This window comes from Phoenix dactylifera, chromosome 14 (genome assembly GCF_051530095.1).
Source record: "Phoenix dactylifera cultivar Ajwa chromosome 14, Ajwa_hap1_PhDact_Kaust_v1.1, whole genome shotgun sequence".
Taxonomy (NCBI): domain Eukaryota; kingdom Viridiplantae; phylum Streptophyta; class Magnoliopsida; order Arecales; family Arecaceae; genus Phoenix; species Phoenix dactylifera.
This window is the reverse complement of record NC_143203.1, coordinates 343,088-361,989: the sequence shown is the minus strand read 5'-3', so window position 1 is coordinate 361,989 and position 18,902 is coordinate 343,088. Positions and strand designations below refer to the sequence as shown.

General features: G+C 39.7%; 1 protein-coding gene and 1 long non-coding RNA gene across 6 annotated transcripts in view; one reads left to right on the top strand and one right to left on the bottom strand.

Moving 5' to 3' along the window:
* The first annotated feature begins 1,116 nt into the window (after positions 1-1,116).
* Positions 1,117-2,877, top strand: LOC148700007 (uncharacterized). The gene is made up of 3 exons (XR_015973140.2): positions 1,117-1,306; positions 1,830-1,884; positions 2,744-2,877. It is a non-coding gene; the product is annotated as an uncharacterized LOC148700007 (long non-coding RNA).
* Positions 2,878-3,664: 787 nt separating this feature from the next.
* The window catches only part of LOC103713299 (kinesin-like protein KIN-14J), a 35,286-nt gene continuing 20,048 nt past the window's right edge, over positions 3,665-18,902 (bottom strand). The window contains exons 1-8 of one of the 5 annotated variants that reach the window (XM_089927097.1): positions 6,089-6,246; positions 5,426-5,705; positions 5,149-5,299; positions 4,758-4,984; positions 4,654-4,691; positions 4,384-4,547; positions 4,186-4,299; positions 3,665-3,987 (exon numbers count right to left, since the gene is read on the bottom strand). In XM_089927097.1, the coding sequence (XP_089783223.1) occupies positions 3,868-3,987; positions 4,186-4,299; positions 4,384-4,547; positions 4,654-4,691; positions 4,758-4,984; positions 5,149-5,299; positions 5,426-5,649 (1,038 nt within the window). In that variant the 5' untranslated portion in view covers positions 5,650-5,705; positions 6,089-6,246 and the 3' untranslated portion in view covers positions 3,665-3,867. Of the gene's footprint in view, positions 3,988-4,185; positions 4,300-4,383; positions 4,548-4,653; positions 4,985-5,148; positions 5,300-5,425; positions 5,706-6,088; positions 6,247-6,898; positions 7,753-18,902 lie in introns of those variants that run through there. The other 4 variants (XM_089927094.1, XM_089927096.1, XM_089927093.1 and 1 more) reach the window with 4 other exon arrangements.

Below are 18,902 nucleotides of genomic sequence, written 5' to 3'. Positions count from 1 at the left end.
ATTACAGATAAAACCCATAATGTATTAAAATAAACATCCACAACTCTCGAAATCCTGCAAGATAGGATAATTTTAAATCAGTGATTATGTTCTATCAGACCAATTCTTGAAAACTACTAGCTTTAGCAGTATTTTGGAGATCCAAAGCCTTAGTTTGTGTATGGTCCAGATTTTACCGAGCACTCAAGTATAAATAAGTCTTACAACTTCCTAATAGAAACTTAATGACTTCAACTTAAATTGCATACTACCCTAGAATTTGGGCTGACTTAATAATTAAAACTTTATGTACTTTTGAAATTTTTGTCATTTATGCATTTGAAATTAGATTTTAGAAAAAAGATAAAATAAATTTTTGGGTAGAGATAGAAGTTTGTGGGTATCTTCGCTAAAAACCCTCACGAGACAAAACTCGTCTACTAGGGTCACCTAGAGGTTTAAAGGCTTATTGCATACGGTAAATTCAATCGCGATTCCTGCGAAAATGAGTTAATTTTTTTTTTAAAGTTTCTATTTTTAGTTTGCTCAACTAGCAAAATGTAGATTAAGGGGTATGATAAGTGCTAAATAATACATAAGAGAGGAGTAAAAAAGGAGGAGAAGCTAGTCTTGATAGAAGAATCCCTCTACGCTGCTGTTGCCCACATCTACATGGAAGACTAACCTCTTCACTAGGGCAGGATGAAGCCCTAACAAAGGGACAAGAGTTTTGTATCTTTAATTTTGTTTCTTGAAGTTGTATGGATTTTTTGTTCTTAATGAATATCTTCTTTTATCTCATATTTAATTTATGTGATCTTAAGTATGATATTTATACAACTATTTTTCATGATCACTAAGTAAATATAAGATAATCCATGCTTAAAGAAGATGCAATATCCTACCATATTAGTTTAGAATAGACATCTCATACCAACTAAAGATGGATTTTTCTAAGTTTTTATTTTATTGCTTATGTGAGACCCTGGAACTAGGCCCGGTCCACTTGACCGGCCCAGTCCCAACACTTGGCCTCACGTGCAACGCACGTGAGGCAGCAACGGGATGGATTCTCTCCATCCCGAAGAAGAAGGAGGAGCCCTGTTTTAGGGCTTCCTTCTCCTTCTTATTCTCCTTTGAGCCCACCGAAGGAGAGCCGCCGCACGCAAAGGGGGGGAGGGTCTTCTTCGTGTGGCCACCGAGAGAGAGGGAGAGAGAGAGAGAGGGAGAGAGGGAGAGAGAGAGGAGCCACGGCACCGGGTGGCGGGTGGTCTCCTTCTTCTTTTCCGTCGGAGAGGGGGAGGCACCGGTCTTCGTCGGGGCTGAGGTAAGAATCTCTCACCTTCTTCTCCTTTTCTTCTGAAGCTTGGCCACGATGTGTGGTGGGTTGGGGCCGGCCGATCGCCGGATTTGGCTCCAAAACGGCTGCCCTAGCCGTCGGCGTGTTCGCCGCCGCCAGTCGCCGGGGGTGGCCGGGCTTGCTCCGCCACCTCCTGCTGCTGCCAAGGCCAGCCACCGCGGCCGCCTTGGGTCCGACCGAGAGGGAAGAAGAAGAGGGGGCGGGGGCTCACGGGTCCCCTGTCTCGCCGAAGAAGAAGAGGGGATTCGGGAGAAGAAGGGAAAAGAAAAAAAAAGGAAAGAAGAAGGAAAAAAAAAGAAAAGAAAAGAAAGAAAGAAAAAAAATAAAATATATAAAAGAAGGGTGGTTTACGGGTATGAACCCGGATCCGAACCTGAACCCGGGGTGCTAGACACTTCGGCAGGGTCGGCCCTGGGAGAATGTTAAAATTTAGGTTTTATATATATATTGTGATGAATTTTAAAAGAAAATTATGGTTTTTGAATATTAGGTGCTGCGAGGGATTTGCGGAATTAATTGGATTTGTTGTGGATCGCGTTCGCAAGGTAAGTGATGTAACCTCTTTACTAGATTTATCGGCAAAGTAAATATCTGTTTTACGAATCGAATTATTTGTGATTACGAATTTGATGCATGGATTATATGTATATTTTTAGAATATTGTATGACTCTGATTGGACGTGTTTGCTTCTGGTTTGAATTATGTATATTTTTAGAATATTGTATGACTCTGATTGGACGTATTTGCTTCTGGTTGAATTGTATTTAATTTCTCTGACATTGTATTTTTCGGCTTGAAACACTGAACATAATGTAAGAAAAGATAATGACTTGAGATAGATTCATACTTGCAGTCGAGCTATGTTGAGGACCCTGCCAATGGGGGCTAATACATTGGTACCGCAAGAAGAATAGTCGGTGATATGACCCTGCCACAGGAAACATGTGGTCATAGTCCTTGGCTGTTGAGTTGAATCTGGTAAATTGAAAGAGGTTAAGATATGAACGATATTTGGTTTTGACACTGTATGTTTTTATAACTGAAATATGAAATAGAGAACTAATTGAACTATCGACCTGGCTATGTTGAGGACCCCGCCAATGGGGGCAGATACGTTGGCAATTGACTATCCTGAAGGACTCACCGCAAGAAGATTAGTCGGTGTTGATGACCCTGCCACAGGGAACATGTGGTCATAGCCCAGGATCGACAAGATGAATTGAATATGTGAAAGAATCTTGAAGCCGCGAAAAGAATCTTATGAATTTAAGAAATATTTGACTTATACTTTGGAACTGCATATCTATTTATTTTCCACATATTATTGCTTAATTTATCTAGCTAGGGTGTTCATTACTTACTGGGCTGTCTAGCTCATTATACCCTCTCTTGTTGTTTTACAGATTTCGAGAACTAGTCTATTGGGGATTCAAATTGGGAGAGCGACTAGAAGGATTGTGGCACAAGTTATCTTAGATTAGGATTATTTAAGTTGATTTGTTATTATGGACATTTATTATGATTGGTGGACTTTTATTATTTTAAGCACTAGGTTTTCGCATGTTGGGAAATGATTATTCCGCTGCATATTTAGACTTGTGAGACATTATGACTTGAGTTAGTCAATGGAATAAGATTTCAATTTATTCTGTTAAATTATTTTGAAATTTCATAATTGAGGTGTTTGGTTTAGATGCCTTGCATGCTCGTGAGGAGAGTTTCCTACGAGTGTGCGGCGGTTGGCGCGACCCCCGACCCGCGATCTCGGGACGGGGGCGTGACAGCTTATAAAGCTTGTAGCCAATTTACATGTTAATCCACGAACGAATTAAAATAAAATTAATCATTATAGCTATATTAGTGGTAAATTCCTTGCCCTAAGTTCTTCTGTTCATATCATTTTCAATTGCATTTTTTATTAGATTATCGTAGTTTAATCTTCTTCACAAACTCTTCTTTACATTTTTAAGAAACCAACTGTTTCCCAATTTCTGTGGATCGATACTCGTAATTAGCCACTATCCTACAAAATACGTGCTATTAAATCGTCTTTAAAGTTGACTATCACAAATGTAATTGTCCAAATAAATTTTATAAGAATCTTTTTTGGGTTCCATCATCTTTGCCAAGTTAAAAATCACAACTAAAATATTCCATTCCATAGTGAGGAGGAAGCCGGGTTGCATAATTAGATATCCCATGTTAATCACCTACTTTTGAAATCATTATTTTAAATCATTATTTAGCACTAACGGTTGCATGTGCAATACATGTGGGCAACCCATGGGAAATGGAGGCCGCACTGGGTTGGAGTTATGGAGAGCTTACAACAGAAATGTGGTATGATTTTTTTTCATCATTGTGACTTTAGAGGCAATTAAAAGCAATATTTAAACATATAGAGGTGATGGAAGATAAAAGAATATGATGTGATATTTTTATCCCTTAAATGGGTCATCTGATCTCCACACAAGGAGCAAGTTTGGAGGTAATCTAGGTTGCCTGACTGATCTGAACCACTTCTTTCTTAACGTGGCAAACGGTTAGTGATTTTGCTCAAAGGAGGCCTCTCCTTGATGGGAGCCGGTGGTGGCTTGGAGAATTTGGCAGTCTGTCTGGAGGCCCTCAGGTTCTCAAGATCTCTAACCTGCCACCATTCATCCAAAAAATTCATCCAAAAGAAAATAAATTCCCCTATATCCACACAAAACTTAAAACACCAAGTAAATAAAATTCATTTCAACAGAATCTTTAAAGTGATCCTTCCGATAGTGCATCAGAAGGTTGACACGGGAGAACTTTAAAATATGTTAAAATTAAGTTTTGTTCTTCTATTGGAGATTACGTTTTCTTGAAGAGTTTGAATGACATACTCCTGTGATGCATATTTGAGCTGCATCGACTGCAAGCTTTCATTTAATCTTGCTGTTTCCTTTTCTTCCTGTCGGAGCTTCTCTGCCTGTACAAAAACTATTCAGATCAACTACTCTAGCTTAAAGTAAACCCCCTTCTATCTCACTTCATTAGAACATATAAGAACTACCATCTGTTTAAGCTTGAAACTTTCTGCTGGATCTGATTGTTTACGGGCAGGGCCATGCTCAACTCCCCGGACTCGACTAGCAAAATTTAATAAGCAGAGTGTTTCTCCCAAATCTGCTGAGCTTGGGCTGATCTGTGCAAACATAAGAGTCTTGCAATCTCCTCCTGTTGTAATTTACATTGCCAGTGCATTCAATGTGCATGCATTATTTTGTCATGCAAACCATAAAACTGGTATCTAGATTTTAAGAAACATTAACATGCATCTTACCTAGAGAGCTTTGGAGCAGACGGGTAAGCTTTGAGTTCCTGTATTTGTGAACAAAAGAGAGGAGTGAGAGAGAGAGTGAGCGAGTGAGAGAGAGAGAGAGAGACCTGTATGGAATATGGGGGTTCTTTGAGGCAAGAGCAGAGATAACATCTCCTAATGCCAAGAGTGACTTATCGATGAACTGACACTCTTTCAACCTCTGGCCCTCAACTTCAGTCTTTGCAACACGTTCACTTCCAGCTATATCCACAAGCCACATGTGGCTCCTGCTCCTCTGCCCACTCACCAAATTCTCACTCTTGATAGTCACCCGAACCATGCTGCAATGAAGCTAATGTCGTCGTAATGTGAATATTTCAGAGAGAGCTAACATGCAACACAGCATTTTTCTCTATAAATAATCACAAATCTTCACTTCCAGTCAGCAAGAAGGAATGTTCACTTTTAGAAACTAGGCCTCAATGGATGCATTTAAAAAATGCAGTAGAATCTCACCAGTGAGAGCTTGTTTGCATTGGTTGACCCAACCGATCTGTTCCTTGCTCCAGTTTTAAGCATCTCCCACACCTCATCTATGCTGCAGATCTGAGCTTCAACCAACCCAGGCACATCCTGTATTCCGGCTGCCACTTGCTTTATCTCCAATCTTCATGAAATTTATTAAAAAAATAACCAGAATAAAGTTACAATCTTATTTCAGGTTAGAGAATTATAGTCCAAATAACAATCAAGCACTCCATGATATTTTCTAGCACAAGAAAGGAATTTTTACTTCTTCACAGGTTGATCTGCATTGTCTACCAGAGGATCTCTGATCTTCTCATTATAGACCTCCAACATGCTCACAGAAAGTTCATATCTGATTATGGAGCTGCTTTCCTTGGAACACTTGAGCAGTTCCTCCAAAGCTTTGTAGTTAACACCCCCGTTCTCTGTTGTTCCTTCCATCGTAAATGTATTCCCACTACCTGTCTGCCCATATCCGAAAATGCACATATTGTACCCATCTAGTACTGATTTCACAATTGGCAAGGTCTCCACAAAGACAGCCTCTGCACAGACAACATATCAATCATTAGATCAAAACTCTAAACTGAACTGAACATTTGAAACTAAAAAGACGATCACGGCTTTGTTTCTGGAGAAAACATGCAGTTTGAGGATTTAATTTGTTATACAAGGAATCTGCTGCATGTAATTTTTCTTTCATCTTTGGAATCTTTTTTCATACAAATAAGGAATTGAGGAATGACTACGATAACCAATCACTTTCTACCAAAAACATACATGGAAACTATCTACATGAAACAGTGCACGAACCACGAGGAATCCAATAATAAATTTTAAATTATTTCTTTTACATTTCAGGTGTCCATAGCAATCGTGTGATTCATATGAATACTCATTACCTTAATCATCTACAGAGAAACATTGCCTTGATCATCTTTAGGTCCAAAAACATGATCAAATTTAAACTGCTTTTTGGAGGAGTCTAAACAGATGATCTGCAATTCAGTATCCTGTGATGGGTCAAGCTCTACCACAAAAGAATAACCTTTAGAGATCTCTTCTGAGCTTAATGGCCTGCATCTGCAAAAAAACCCTTATGTTGCCCTTCAGCTTGATCAGTTCATTATGTAGGCACTTCCTTTCAGCGCACTCTTCTGAGTACTTCTGCTTCAAGGTTTCGTATTTAGGCTCGCACTCCTCCAGGAACTTATTTTTTAGCATTTCATAATTATCCCGTAGTTTTACAAGTTTATCACTCTGTTCGTGGTGTCTCTTCATCAGACTGTTATACTTAGACCCCACACAAAAGAGAGAATTTGAATTTGAACTGATTAGTAGGTGATCATCCAAAACTTTACCAGTCCTTCAGAAAAGGGAAAAGAAAGTGGCCGAGATACCAAGAAGCTGAAGAGTAGAAGAGAGATCAAGAACAGAAATTCCCTTCAGAATAGGAGATGCGATGAGGCAATCATCATCCTTAAGCATCTGGAATAAGACAAGGAATTCAAGAAAAAGGACTTAAAATATAGAAAAGAAAAGGAAAAATAAGAAATTGCTGTTGCGCTGCTCCAATTACTAGGGAGAGGAGATCAATCACCTGATCCAGGAGATTAATGCAGGAATCAGAGTGGGCTTCTAAGGTTCGATCTCAAAAAGATTACAAGGTTCTTAGATAAATCTAAAAAAAGAAGATAACGAAAGAAAGAAAGGGGATTCGGGATTGAAGGATCGAAACCTTGAATTTCTTGAAGGGGTTTGGATTTCTCTTCCACTGCGTTCGGTGCTGCTTCGATCGATCGCAGGGGAGACATTGCGGGCAAAGCTCCATCGCCCATCATTGTGGCCCGGAAAAAAATCCTCAGATCTTTCCAAGGGACAGAAGAAAACCCTCCTCGAAGCTTCTAAGCGCGCAAGCGAGTGAGAGAGAGGGAGAGAGAGTTCTAAGCACTTCTAACGGATCACAATAGAAAGCAATATAACGGATGTCCCCATCTACACCCCCAGTAACACGTAAGACATGTAAAATGCACCTAAGAAAAAGAAGCAATACTCCACCCCTATCAAATTGATACAAAAAGATATTTACAGCCAATTTGACTTTTTAGGTTTCAATTCATAAGATATGAATGTACTTCCTTGTATCAAACCTTGCCCTCTTTCCTCTTTATCTGCATTTATTTCATTACTCTTATGAGAACTTGAAGCAATTTCCTATTGCAGGAACTTAAATTGCATAACCAAGTCTCCTTACACCTTTCATGTTTCATTCACGCTAAAAACTTACCCGAGATTATCTTGTATAGTCTTTAAGATTCATTGTAGATCAAGGAAATGTTGAGACACAGTTGCTAAATGTTCTCAGGTGAAATCAATCATACTTTAATCCATCAAAGCAAACCAGGGACAAGCTTGTTAGATAAGTTTAAGATAGAATTATCTATTTGGCCTTTGTAGTACACAGCAACAATCAAAGCAACTCTCATGAATGTTAGGATGATGACATCAATTCAAGGAAAAAATCACATAGTAAAGGCACAAGGCAGCTTGCACCTTAAATGGCTTTTATTGAACATACTGGAAGCTAGAATTATGTTAAAAGTGTAACAAAACTTCAAAACATTGTTAAAGCAAGAAAGACAACAGAAACAGGGTAAATCTAATGAAAAAGACCCTACCTGAACAAGTTCATACCTTTGGCATTTCCAATGAGGTATCATGATAAGAAGTGGCTTCATTTGTCGTAGTTTCCTTGGGAACATCAACTAAACTACCAATTTCTGCATTTTGTTCCACAAAGGCTTCACTTGTCTTCTGTTCCACATTGGTTTCTGTTTGAGCCACATGCTTATCTATGTTCTGAATGTCTTCATATGGTATTTTTGAATCAACTGATTGCCCAACTAGGACTGAAGCAGCCTCCTGCGAAAGGCTAATTGATTCATTCGGCAAAGGCTCCTCTGCAGGTGCTAGCTCTGGAACTTCCCTCTTGATCTCTGAATCATTAAAATTGCCAGGTTCATCGTGCCTCTCAACAATCTCCATGTCAGCTTTTGATGTGCTCAGTTTTTCATTATTTTGATGAACTGTTTGTTCAACAGAATGCTCGAGAATCTCTGACATTCTCACATTGTTTAGCTTACTAGAATTTAGTGAAGATGCTTTATCTGGAAGTTGAATATCTAAAAAGCCAATTTTGTAAGTTGTCATAACAGCAGCGCCAACAACAACACTGCCAAGGACAATGTTTGAGATATGGTTCCCTGAATTAGGAGTTTCTTTTGCAGGAGCAGGTCTCTGGGTTGAACTTCGGTGAGAAGCATTTGAGTATTCATATCTTGACGAAAGGAAAAAGGGCATCTGCTCTCCATGATAATAAGGATGAGTTAAGCCGATAATACATGAAACTACATCAGCAAATGTCTTATTAATTAAGAAACAAAAATAACCAAACAAAAGAAAGATACAATGAGTAACCAGCAGAAGCATTGAATGGATTCTCACATTATGTATGACAATTTCATTGTGAAAGAGGCAATAAGCTATTACAATAGCAATTTTGGAAGTTCACCATTTTTTGCAACTCCATCCATCAAATCCAAAAGACCCTTGCGCTCACTTTGTACTTAACACTCACCGGAATATATTTGTAACTGTGCCACTTAAGCACCCACCAATCAGTAAACATATCATGACATGCAGATTACATGCCCAAGAATTACATAGAAACAGTTAGCCCTTAGTTTTTCCCAAAATTCAATATAAATTTTTGTGCTTCTTGTTGCATTATGTGTCACAAATCCATGAAAAGATGATGGGAGAAAACACCTTGATTATATGCCCAAGATTAAAATAATTTACATATAAGTGGTCAGCGCTTATTCACGAAGTTCAAAGCATGTTTGTATTGCTTCTGGTCACAATACATGTTTGAAATTTTGAATACTTCTATAGTTCTATATCCTTATATGTTTCATGGCAGTAAACTTTCAATTAAGGCCACGATGACATCTATTGGGATGCATTGTTGCCAAGATTCTAGCTTAACCCCTCATTATCATAGCCCAAAGCCATCCCTTCATACTTTCAACATGCCATCATCTTCACTTAAACCATCACATATGCCTTAACCTCCAAACCACCTCCGTCATACTTTTCCATAAAGCCTCAACATTGTCATAACCTTCTCTAGACTGTGATCTTTTAATTCCCACCAATCTCTGGGCTTAACCCATCCCAATCTGCAAATATTTCCCTACACGCTCTTCATTTCAGTCAACTACCATAGGCATCAGTCCATAATCACCTTGAATACAATGCCAGTAAATCTACAATTCAGCTCAAAGATCTCTTGCTATCATCTTTTCCCTCCATTCAATCACTCAATGCCTGAGGAAGCCAATGCCTAGGGAACCCAATAAGTCTTCTATACGGTCCTCATTTATCTAATATACAAATAAGCAGCCCAAGAAATGTTGCAATGGCATAGAATACCGGTCAACAATGATGAATCTACAAACAATGGGGCGATATCAGAGATACAAGAATGTTGATGGATAAACCAAAGGATGCTTCGGAAAGCATATAGGATAGGATATGGGAATAAAATTAATGGTATTGGCATGTACACAAACAGCCAATAGATGCCCTCATAATGCAAGAAGCTTAATTTTTAAGAAGGCCTAGCAGTAAGTTGAGAGAGAAAGGTTACATCATAAAGCATCAAAAGGAAATGTCACTACTTGGTCCAGATTAGAACCAATTCTTATAGACAAACCCTTACAAATGGGTTAAGAATTGCTAGTTTTGGTTATGTTATGCATCCTATGAGAAGGGAAGAACTGCTTACATCTTGAGCTATTAAATTAGATTACAGGAAAAGAAACTGGTTGCATCTGAACTGCAATTTAGTGTTTTAATGGCTTAATTCTATATGTTAATAATAACTTTTTCTAATCAGTTACATGTCGTTAATATTTCTTTTCAAACAGTGTAGCTTCGGAGATTCGATCCATCATTGATGATGAAAAGACAAAAATTGAGGACAGGTAAGAAAGAAGCACTTTACACATATTCTTTAGTGTTACTTTTGAAAATTATTAGTTTTATGATGTCTTTTGTCTGGATAAAACTGTAGATCAATGATTATTTGATTCTTGTAGTGTCACGCCCCCGGCCCGAGATCGCGAGCCGGGGGTCGCGCCAACCGCCGTACACTCGTAGGAAACTCTCCTCACGAGCATGCAAGGCATCTAAACCAAACACCTCAAATATGAAATTCTAAAATAATTTAACTGAATAAATGCAATCTTATTCCATTGACTAACTCAAGTCATAAGGTCTCACAAGTCTAAGTACGCAGCGGAATAATCATTTACCAACATGCAGAAACCTAGTTCTTAAAATAACAAAAGTCCACCAATCATAATAAATGTCCATAATAACAAATCAACTTAAATAACCCTAATCTAAGATAACTTGTGCCACAATCCTTCTAATCGCTCTCCCATTTTGAATCCCCAATAGACTAGTTCTCGAAATCTGTAAAACAACAAGAGATGGTATAATGAGCTAGACAGCCCAGTAAGTAATGAACACTCGAGCTAGATAAATCAAGCAATAATATGTGGAAAATAAATAAATATGCAGTTCCAAAGTATAAGTCAAATATTTCTTAAATTCATAAGATTCTTTTCGCGGTTTCAAGATTCTTTCACATATTCAATTCATCTTGTCGATCCTGGACTATGACCACATGTTCCCTATGGCAGGGTCATCAACACCGACTATTCTTCTTGCGGTGAGTCCTTCAGGACAGTCAATTGCCAACGTACCCCATTGGCAGGGTCCTCAACATAGCCAGGTCAAAGTTCAGTTTGTTCTCTATTTCATATTTCCGTTATATAAAAGAAAACATACAATGTCCAAACCAAATGTTGTTCATATCTCAATTTCTTTCAATTTATCAGATTCAACTCAACAGCCAGGAACTATGACCACATGTTCCCTGTGGTAGGATCATATTACCGACTATCCTTCTTGCGGTACCAATGTATCAGCCCCCATTGGCAGGGTCCTCAACATAGCCCGACTGCAAGTCTGAATCTATTTCAAGTCATAATCTTTTCTTACATTATGTTTAGTGTTCCAAGCCAAAAGGTACAATATCAGAGCAATTAAACACAATTCAAATCAGAAGAAAATATGTTCAATCAGAATCATACCATATTCTAAAATACACATATAATCCATGCATCAAATTCGAAATCACGAATAATTCGATTCGTAAAACATATATATAGTTTGCCGATAAATTTAGAAAAGAGGTTACATCACTTACCTTGCGAACGCGATCCACAACAAATCCAATTAATTCCGCAAATCCCTCGCAGAACCTAATATTCAAAAACCATATTCTTCTTTTAAAATTCATCCTAATATATATATACAAAGACTTAAATTTTTAATATCCTCCCATGGTTGGCCCTGCTGGAGTGCCTAGCACTCCGAGTTTGGGTTCATGCCCGTAAACCACCCCCTCTTTATTATTATTATCATCATTATTATTCTTTTCTTCTTCTTTTTTTTCTTTCTTCTTTTCTCTTTTCTTTTTTCCTTCTTTTCTTTTTCTTCTTTCTTCTTTTCTCTCTTCTTTTTCCTTCTTTTCTTTTTCTTCTTTCTTCTTTTCTCTCCCGACTCCCCTCTTCTCCTTCGGTGAAACAGGGGACCCCATGACCCCCTGTCGCCGCCCCCTCTTCTCTCCTCTCGATCGAACCCAAGGCGGCCGCGGTGGCCGGCCTTGGCAGCGACAGGAGGTGGCGGAGCAAGCCTGGCCACCCCCGGCGACTGGCGGCGGCGAACAGGCCGACGGCTAGAGCAAGCTGTTTTGGACCCAAATCCGGCGATCGACCGGCTCAAAAACCCCATACACCAAGGCTAAACATCAAAAGAGGAGGAGAAGAAGGCGAGGGACTCTTACCTCAGCCCCGACGAAGACCAGTGGTTCTCCCCCTCTCTGACGGCAATGAAGAAGAAGAAGACGCCCGTACGAACCCAATAGCCCTCTCTCTCCCTCTCACTTTCGGCGGCAACACGAAGAAGACCCTCCCCCTTTCTTCCTTGCGTGCGGCGGCTCTCCTTCGATGGGCTCAAAGGAGAAGGAGAAGGAGAAGGAAGCCCTAAACTAAAACAGGGCTCTTCCTTCTTCGGGATGGAAAGAATCCATCCCGTTGCTGCCTCACGTGCGTTGCACGTGAGGCCAAGTATTGGGACTGGGCCGGTCAAGTGGACCAGGCCCAGTTCCAAGGTCTCACATGTAGTATGCTGAAGTGTGCCGTTATGGGCATGTTAGTATAGTTTTTGGCGCATGCCTTATTTACTTGATAATGACTCTTTGCTCAACTGCTAATATAATGCACAAATTACACATTTTGATCGTACTGATTTGCTTTTTCCATGGGAGCAGGCAGGGTATTCTGAAGGCTCTTTCAAAGATTTCTAAAGAGGTGTTTAAACAATAGTTTGATCAACTATAACATAGATATTAGAAGATTATTTGCAGGAATGATGCTGTTAAGCTTTAGTTAGCAATGGTCTACTAACATGCAAGAAATGCAGTGTGCGAGCTCTCTGAAGAATGAATATGCCAAGTTTCAAGCAGCCTATGAGAACTTTTGCAAGGAAAAAGTGGCACATATGCAGAATTTGAAAGGCAAGTACAAATTCCTCCGTTCAAATAAGCATAACTTCTATGTTTGCTCTTAGCACTTTATCACTTTGTCTTGAACACTCCCAGCAAATGAAATGCTCATGCGACCTTTCATTGTCTGCCTATTATGCCAAATATTTTGACCACCAAATATGTTGTAGTCTGCATTTATCAGAAGGAAATAAAAGTGGCAACATCAAAAGCATTACAGGTCAAAAGATCTGATATATCGCTTGTCATTTTCTACAAATGACTCCGCCAATGCAGTCAAATTGAAGAGGTGGATGGAGGAGAAGAATATTGTAGTATTTTTCACTAAGGAATGAAGAGGACTTTTCTCTATATTAGATTTCTTCAATTCTCTTCATTATAAAATGACTCAAATAACAACCCTTTATAAAGAGGATTTTACAAGCCTTCAAGTAACCTCTATACAAAATACTAAGAGTCATATTTATGAATGACACTTCGGTTTCATTCATGATGAGGAATTCTAAGTAACTTTCATAGATAAGATAAAAGGTCTTTTTGGAAACACAAATGTCTTAAATAATATCTCTTGAATCAATGCACAATTAAGTTTATCTATTTCCAACACCCCCCTTTAAACTTAATTGTCTTCCATCCTTCATACCAAGCAAATCTTTGAATTTGTTGAAGAGATCAACTCCAAGTGGTTTAGTAAAAATGTCCGCAACTTGATCATGAGTCTTCACATAAATAAGCTCCACATCTTTGTTCTTCACATACTCCCGGATTGAGTGAAAACGAACATCTATATGTTTGCTCCTTTGATGATAAACTGGATTCTTCCCTAAAGCAATTGTCGACTTGCTATCAATGTAAATTTGTGTAGCTTCATTTTGATCAATATTAATCTCTTTTAGCAAGCTCCTTAGCCATATTGCATGACTAACACATGAAGATGCCGCAACATATTCTGCTTCACAAGTTGAGAGAGTAACAATCGCTTGCTTCTTAGACATCCATGAGAATGCCGTATTACCCATAAAAAATACAAATCCGGAAGTACTTTTTCGGTCATCCAAGTCTCCACCCCAATCACTATCAGAATAGCCTTCAAGTTGAAAATTATTAGAATAAAAATAGAATAAGCCAAGGCTTAGAGTACCTTGAACATAACGTAGGATCCTCTTTGCCGCCTTCCAATGAGATGATTTTGGTTCCTCCATGAACTGACTCACCAAACCAACGCCATATAGTATGTCCGGTCTTGTACATGTCAAGTATCTCAAACACCCTACCAAGCTTTTGTAGAGTGTAGGATCAATCACCTTGCCTTCATCATTCTTGGACAATTTTACACCACAATCCACTGGTGTGTTAATAGGATTGCAATCTTCCATCTTGAACCTTTTAATCACTTCCTTTGCATAGTGCTCTTGGGAAAGAAAAATTCCATCTTCTAATTGATTCACTTCCAAACCAAGAAAATAGGACATAAGTCCCATGTCGGTCATTTCGAACTCCTTTGCCATTGCTTGTTTGAATTCTTTGATCAATTGTATAGAATTGCCGGTGAAGATAAGATCATCAACATATAATGAGACAAGTAATTTGTTCCCATCCTTCTCTTTGATATAGAGAGCTTGTTCATAGGGGCATTGAACAAACTCATTTGCCTTGAAATAAGCATCAATTCTTGAATTCCAAGCTCTAGATGCTTGCTTCAAATCATAGAGCTCCCTTTTTAATTTCAACACTTTGTCTTCTTGTCCACTTCTGACATAACCTTTGGGTTGCTCAATGTACACTTCTTCATTCAAATAGCCATTAAGAAAGGCTGATTTGACATCAAGTTGAAAAATCTTCCATTTGTTTTGAGCCGCCAAAGAAATCACCAAGCGAATGATCTCCATTCGAGCAACGGGAGCAAAAACCTCCTCATAGTCAATTCCGGCCTTTTGCTTGTAGCCTTTAGCCACAAGCCGTGCTTTGTATTTCTCCACTTCACCTTGTGGATTTCTTTTGACTTTGTAAACCCACTTTACTCCAATTGGTTCAAGCCCACTTGGTAGAGAAGTAAGCTCCCATGTCTCATTTTTTTCTATGGCTTCTATCTCTTCATTCATGGCTTTCCACCACTTCTTATCTTTGATAGCATCTTCAAAAGAAATTATTTCTTCATTAGCAAAAAGACAAATAAGATTTAAGGGAGTTGTCACCTCATATAAATCTTGAATGCTTCTTGTCTTTAATGGTGTTGAAACATCTTCAACCGATGAAGTAGGAGATGAAGGTTGTCACGCCCCGGATCCGGACATGATTTTTTTTTTATTTATATTATGCGCCCCAAATCCGGTTTATGACACGGCCGTGCTATTGTAGGTTGCTTCCCATAATAGCACGAAGCCCATGATAACAATTTTATTTCATGAAATAAGACCAAATCTGATCAAATTTATTTACTAATCATAAAAAAGCAAGTACAGAGCATCTAAATCAAATACTTGAGTTTGCAATATTACAACCCAAACTTATTAACATAGATACTTCTAAGAATCCCTGTAACTATGCTTCAACTCCAATTTTCATTTACTCTTTCCCGCTCTTAATCGCCTTAATTATCTGAAATAAAAAAAAACAACAGGAGGGGTATGAGCTTGCGGCTCAGTAAGTAACCATGTACTATCTTATTAGATCAAGCATAATCTTTCTCATGCCAATGCATCATTTGAAGAATATAACAGTTATAGCAAAATAAAGCATTTCAGAGATGATATATTCAAATCGGGTCATAAACCAATGTATGCTCCAACCATGCAAGTTCATAAACATGATAATGCAAGTCATATAAAAATGTTGCCATTCATCCATACTTTATAAATCTTACTCTCAGACGGATGTGCTGCTATGGTCACTATAATCCCGTGACAGGGCTCGTATTCGTAGTCGACGAGTTTTATAACTTGTTCATATTCGTTACCAACTTTAACCCGTTGGCAGAGGGCCATATTCGTTGGATGCTAGCTCCAGGGGGGTCGACTGACCTCTATTTCTAGAGGTGGGCATAGCTATCTGAGAGTTCATAAATCATTATTCTTTTTCATTAGTCATACTTTCATACATAGGTTGGAAAATGACAAATGGCATCGTAATGTATAAAATTCATGATCATGCCACAAATCTCATTTTCATGCGATTTATCATAACCATAATTCATCGTAATGTATAAAATTCATAATCATGCCACAAATCTCATTTTCATGCAATTTATCATAACCATAATTTATACTAAAATATTTATGAAGGATGCAATTTGATCAAACTTATGAATCATATGCTTGATCCTACTTTTAAGAAAATACATCATAACAAATATATTTTTTTATTATTTTATTCTTACAATTAAACAGTAATTTTTAAATTAATAAGATCAGTGCCAGGGTTACTTACCTCAATTCGCCCACACAATCCTAATCTCGTCCGTCAAATTCTCTGTACCTATCAAACAGTTCTAGATGCATTATTAAATTAAAACTCTAACATAGACCTGAATAAATCTCAAGTCCCAACCGGATAATTTGGACTAAAATCCTACTTATTCACTATTTATTTACGTATTTTCTTTTTTTTTCTTTTCTTTTTCTTTTCTTTTCTTTTCCTTCTTTTTTTTTTATTTTTTCCTTCCCGAAACTTCTTCTCCTTCTTTCTTCTTTCTTTTTTTTTTCTTCTCCTCCTCTTCTCTTCTCCCGACTTCTTCTCCTCCTCCCTTTCTTGTTCTTTCTTCGCTCGTGAAGGGAGGAGGGCGAGCTCGTCGGAATGCTCGGGAGGAACGGGCAGCGGCCGGCGGCACCCCCGGCGGGCCAACGGCACCCGCAGTGCCTGCGGCGCCCGTGGCCACAGCCGCTCCTGGGGCCGCGCTCGCAGCCCGTGGCCATGGCATGCGGCCGGCGGCAGGCGCCTGCAGAAGCATGGTCGTGCCTGCGGCCGGCGCCCACGGTGAGTCTCCACCTTCCCTTTCTTCTTTCTTTCTTTCTTTCTTTCTTTCTTCTTCTATTTGATCTATCCTCCCGAGTGGATCGAGAGGAGGAAAGGCAGTAAAGAAAAGGAGGAATGGATGGATCTTACCTCACTAATGAGAGCAGGGGCGCGGGTGGTGAAGTCCGACGAGGAGAGGCGCCGGTGGAGGATACCGGAGGTAGAACCCAGCATGAGCGAGGACGGTGGCAAACATCAGGCTGCCGGAGTGTCCAGATCTGGCAACATCCTGGTTCGAGGGCAAGGAGAAAATAGGGAGGAGGGGCTTCTCGGATCGGATGAGCTATTGGGGGCTTTTGTAGCCCTCCCCAGGGAAGGAAGAAAATGGCCGTGGCTCGTTCACCGCCGTGATGCTCGCGGCGGTTGAGCGGGATCGGAGGCCATTCAAGAGGCCACGACATTTCCGCTACATTCTCGCCTCCGTTACCCCAAGGAAGAAGACCAGAGGATCGCGTTGCGATCCCTGTCTTGGTCTCTTCTTCAGCCATGAGCTAAAATCGGTGGGGTCCGCCGGCTTCGGCCCGATTGGTCCATTTTGGGCCGGTTATTACAAAGGTGGTGTTGGAACTCTAATTTGCCCCTTGATCTGCTCTTCATCTTGTATCATCACCACATTAGTGTTCCAATTCCAAACGCCGTCTTCTTGAAACTCCACATCTCGGCTTACAATGACTTTCTTCTCCTTTGGTTCATAAAGTTTATAAGCTTTGGATCTTGCATTGTACCCGATGAAGATGCATGGTAAGCTTTTATCATCTAACTTGCTTCTCCTTTGATCCGGAATATGTGCATAAGCTATGCACCCAAACACCTTCAAATGAGAGATATCAGGCTTGTATCCACTCCATGCTTCTTGTGGTGTTACTTCTTCCAAGTTCTTTGTGGGGCATCTATTAAGCAAATAGACCGCACAATTGACAGCCTCGCCCCAAAACTCCTTCGACAACTCCTTTGTTTTAAGCATGCTTCGGACCATGTCAAGTATAGTCCGATTTTTTCTTTCCGCGACGCCATTTTGTTGAGGTGAGTATGGAGCGGTCAAGGGTCTCCAAATACCATGAGTTTTGCAAAAAGCTTCAAACTCCTTGGATGTGAATTCTCCTCCACGATCTGACCGCAACGCCTTAATAGTATAGCCACTTTGATTCTCCACCAAAGTTTTAAACTCCTTGAAAGCTTGAAATGCTTTTGACTTCTCCTTCAAGAGATACACCCATGTTTTCCTGCTGAAATCATCAATAAAAGTTAGAAAATAGCGACGACCTCCAAATGAGCTTGGAGTGATTGGTCCGCAAATGTCGGTGTGGATAAGTTGAAGTGGTGTTTTTGCTTTGTTGTGAGACTTCTTTGGAAAGCTCCTCCTTGAGTGTTTGCCAAGAACACACCCCTCACATATATTATTAGGGACATCAATATAAGGCAGCCCCTTCACCATTCTTTTACTTGAAAGAAGCTTTAGAGCACCGAAGTTTACATGTCCGAACCGCAAATGCCAAAGCCAAGATACATCCTTCATACATGCACTTAGACATTTAGCAACAATATGATTTATGTTTAATACAAACATGCAGTTATTTGACATAGAAACATGAGCAATCAATTTATTTTGTTTCCTTAGATAGAAGCTTCCTTCCTTTAGTTGCATATCAAATCCTCTCTCCAAGAGTTGCCCATGTAACAACCCAGAATCTCACCCAAAATGGCTAGCCGAAAGATATTATTTGGGTTCCTTGATCCTGTATAAGTACCCAAGATCTACCCAGCGAATAACTGATGTGGGACTAAACACACGCCCGCACGGGTCCTCACATACTCCCCCCGTTCAAGCCCTGACGTCCTCGTCAGGCTAAGGGTTCAAATCCATTCAAATTTAATCACAAACACCACGATCGATCTGTGGTCAACCCCAATGGATCCGTGCTGCAGTGTCCCCTAGTCCACATAAGTTATGTGCCGGGTCCGCTCTGATACCAAATGTCACGCCCCCGCCTCTGCGAGGCACGTGAGGCACCTAGTGCCTACGTGGGGGCCA